The 3,906-nt window shown below is 62.1% G+C and overlaps 1 protein-coding gene across 1 annotated transcript; it reads right to left on the bottom strand.

Moving 5' to 3' along the window:
• Window positions 1–390: 390 nt before the first annotated feature.
• On the bottom strand, window positions 391–1,302 carry MAFA (MAF bZIP transcription factor A). The gene has a single exon (XM_073329329.1). The coding sequence runs from the start codon at window positions 1,300–1,302 to the stop codon at window positions 391–393; it is 912 nt and encodes a 303-aa protein (XP_073185430.1).
• Between the last annotated feature and the right edge of the window lie 2,604 nt (window positions 1,303–3,906).

The raw sequence follows: 3,906 nt of genomic DNA, 5'->3' as shown, positions 1-3,906 counted from the left end.
CGCCTCTCCCGGTCCCAGCTCGGGCTCTCTCGCCCGGGGGACGTACAGAGGCAGGAGGATGCGCTGGGGGGACCCGCGGGGCTCCCGCGACGGGCAGGACCCCGGGGCGCGGCTGGAACGGAGGCGAGCTGGCCGCAGGGCTGGGGCTCTCGTGGGCAGCCAGGCGGGGAGGGAGGGAAGGAGACGCAAGCGGGGGGCTGGGGGGACGGGGACCTCGCCCCGCACTGGGAGGGGGGGCGCGCCCGCTTGGTGAGTTGGTTTGCAGCCCGGAGACGCACACAAAAACAGGAGTCTATGTACAGCAGCCGGCCCCTCTAGGCACACGGAGTCCCGGGGGCAGTGGGGAGGCCGAGGACCCCCCCACACACACACCCCCCCCACTTTCCCCGTTCACATGAAGAACTCGGCCGAGGCTTTGGGGGGAGCCTGCGGGGGCGGCTCCCGGGGGAAGCCGCGGCCGGCCAGCTTCTCGTACTTCTCTTTGTACAGGTCCCGCTCCTTGGCCAGCCGGGAGACCTCCTGCTTGAGCTGCTCCACCTGGCCCTGCAGCTGGGACTTCTCGTTCTCCAGGATGTGCCGCTGCTGGACCCGCTTGTAGCGGCAGGACTGGGCGTAGCCCCGGTTCTTCAGCGTGCGCCGCTTCTGCTTGAGGCGGATCACCTCCTCCTTGCTGAAGCCCCGCAGCTGGCGGTTCAGCTCCCGCACCGACATGCTGACCAGCTGCTCGTCCGAGAAGCGCTCCTCCAGGCGCAGGAGGTGGTGCGGGGGGGCCGCGTGGTGGTGCGCGTGGTGGTGGTGCGGGGGGGCCGCGTGGTGGTGCGGGTGGTGGTGGTGCGGGGGGGCCGCGTGGTGGTGCCCGGCCGGGGCCGCCTCCTCGCCGGGGAAGCCCGGGCCGCGGAAGCCCTCGTAGCCGTGCAGCGGGTGCGGGCTGCCGATCAGCGCCTCCACCGCGTCCTCCGGGGTGAGGTTCAGCGCCTCCGGGTTGAGCGGGTGCTGGTAGCCCGCCATCCAGTAGAGATCCTCCAGCGGCGCCTTGCCGGCGCTGCCCGGGTGCGGCGCGGCGCCGGGGCCCGCGGGGCCGCCGGGGCTGGGCGCGCAGAAGCTGGGCGAGGACGGCACCGAGGAGCAAGGGGTGCTGAGGGGGGTGGAGGAGAGCGAGCCCGGGGGGAGGCGGTGGCAGAAGCGCTCGGCCTCGGGCGGCTCCTTCTTCACCTCGAACTTCATCAGGTCGAAGTCGTTGACGTACTCGATGGCCAGCGGGCTGGTGGGCAGCTCGCCGCTCATGGCCAGCTCGGAGGCCATCTCAGTCCATGCGCCGGCGGCGCGGGGCTGGCCCTGCCCGGCGGGGGGCTCGGCTGCGCCCGCCCGAGGCGCCCCGGATCTCCCCGCCTGCGACCCTGGGAGCCCCCGGCTTGAGCCTGGGCCGGGTGAATCAGGTCGTGCGGTGCAGTTCAGAGCCTCAGCCAAGGCGCCGGGGGGAGAGTCGCAGCCGGCGCATGGGGGGCCGCGGGGAGAAAGCGCCGGACACGAGCCGGGGGGGGAGCGGGGGTCTTCAGAGGCAAGTTGCGCTGCCCCAGAATCCGGATCGGAGGGGCGCGGGCGGGCCGCTGCGGCCCCCGGTCCCCGCCCGCTGGGTCTTGCCCGGACTTGGCTGCGCCCGCCTCTCTCTCCGTCTCTCTTCTCGCCCCCCGGCTTTGCTCGGCGGCCGGCCGGCTGCCAACGGCAAAGAGCCCCCCGAACTCTGCTCTGCAACCCCCCCTCCCCCGGGCTCCGCTGGCCCCCTCCCCCCGAGGCTGACGGCTCAGTGCAATGCCCCCCCCCCGGCCACAACGCTGGGCAATGGCCCCAGAGGGTCCCTCCGCCTGTGGCCCCTGGCCCCCACACTCAGCTGCAGCAGCTCCCGCGACCGCTGGCCCGTCTCCCGCTTCGCAAGCACTGAGGTGCTGAATGGGGCACTCCGCCTTTTATAGGGAGCAATGCCTGGCCCCGCCTCCCCGGGCGGGGGCAGCCGCCTCCCCACCTATAACAGCCAGTGCAATTTGCCTATCCCTATAGCAACCCCGGGGCCAGCTGTCAATCTGCTGCGGGAACAGCTGTAAGGGCGGGGGGGGGGGGCAGGGACAAGGTCCCTCCAGTGGCCATGAAGGGGAGTAGCATAAATAGAGCAAGGAATCTACTCTCGTGTAAAAAGAACAGGAGGACTTGGGGCACCTTAGAGACTCACCAATTTATTTGAGCAGAAGCTTCCGTGAGCTACAGCTCACTACAGCTGTTACTTTAAAACTACTCTAGTGTAAGTGGCTGCTGCCCAAACCACCCCCCCCCCACCCTTTACTTCTCACAGCAAATCCAGAGCCCAGGGCTCATTGCACAAGAAGATTCTCTGAACAATTAGTTTAGCCTTAAATGTATGCCACAAAACCCCAGCATTTTTATTTTACTGTATGCAAAATTCACAGATCTAGTCTAATAATTGTCTCCCTTTGAATTCATCAGCCCCAGGGGCAAGGGGAAGAAATAAGTTTGACAGTAAAGACAGATTTCTTGGCCCTTCAGGGGTCAAGGGCAGGCAGTTTCTTGGCCCTTCAGGCAGGTCAAGGGCAGTTTTACCAGGGCAGTAAAACTGGGTTTGCACTTTTTACCCTTGCTGTGCACTGGCAGGAAAGGTGAATGCAACTCTTCCACCCACCCCCCAGACACATACAGCCTCACTGCACTCCCCCCAACACAAATACACAAGTAGGCAGGCACACCCCAAGCTTGTCCACGCTTGAGATGCCGTTACCCATAATAATTATAATCCAAAAGGCAACTGCTCCGATACACCCCACAATTCTCCCAACACACCCATGGAGATGTAATAATGACACGCAAACCACACACCACAACAAAGGTGCACACAGCTGGGCAATGCATCCCCCCACCACTACTGTCTCTCTCTCTCACACACACACACACACACACACACACATCCATCTGCATTCCTGGAGCTCTGTACAATAAAAACACAAACTTCAATATACACATTGCATCTAGCTCCATAGGTGTACTGGGAGATATCTGCCATGCATGAATCACATACATCTTAATACACGCAAATTGTACACATCCAAGACACATTTCAATGCACGCTAGCTGTCACACTAACTGATACAGACCCCAAAACTGTACTTTTTCCCAGTACCACAAAGGGCAGCAAGCAGCCCAGGCATACTTATAACCCTGCCTTCCCCCCCCACACACACACACACACCCCTCCAATCCACCTGCCTCAAATCCCACAGCGAATACATACAGACTGACAAACTGCAATAACCAAAGGCTTCCCCCTCTGAGGGTAGTTAGTTCATTGTCATACGTGCTGGCTGTCGTTGGGGTTGTCATAAGCTAGTTAAAATGCCCTGCCTTTGCTCTCAGCAAATTGTAACTTTCCTATCAGGGCTCAGCCAAGCAAAAGGGAAAACCCTCCCTCAAAAGAGAAGGGAAAAACCCAGAACGTGGCTTATTGATTTCAAATATCTGCAGTGTCAGATTTCGCATGAATTAGAGTCTAACAACCCGGCCCGCTGCAGGGCTCGTTGTCTCTCCATCAATCCCACGTTCCCCAGGCCAGCACCAAACCCGCTTCCTGGGCGCTGCTGGCTGGCATGCCCCCAAATCTTGTGCCAAAAATCCTCTAGCCACTGGCCAAAATCCCACAGCCCCAGATTTAGCTGGGGGGAAGAACACAGCCCCGCAGTTCCCATTCCCCTCAACAGTGTCAGTTCACAGAGATAACGGCAGGATTTCCAAGTGGAGTGATTCACTGTTCGTTTGCCACCGCCACCCCAGCAAGGTCGGGATTCAGCTATTTTTGCACACACCACCCAGCTGAGGCAGGATCAGGGGCAGAACCCCAGCATGAAG

Source organism: Lepidochelys kempii, chromosome 2 (assembly GCF_965140265.1).
Source record: "Lepidochelys kempii isolate rLepKem1 chromosome 2, rLepKem1.hap2, whole genome shotgun sequence".
Lineage (NCBI taxonomy): Eukaryota > Metazoa > Chordata > Testudines > Cheloniidae > Lepidochelys > Lepidochelys kempii.
The sequence above is the reverse complement of the archived record's forward strand: the minus strand, read 5'-3'. Positions and strand labels throughout refer to the sequence as shown.

Excerpts from the sequence above, each read along its gene's own strand:
- MAFA (XM_073329329.1), bottom strand. The coding sequence starts at position 1,302 with ATGGCCTCCGAGCTGGCCATGAGCGGCGAGCTGCCCACCAGCCCGCTG.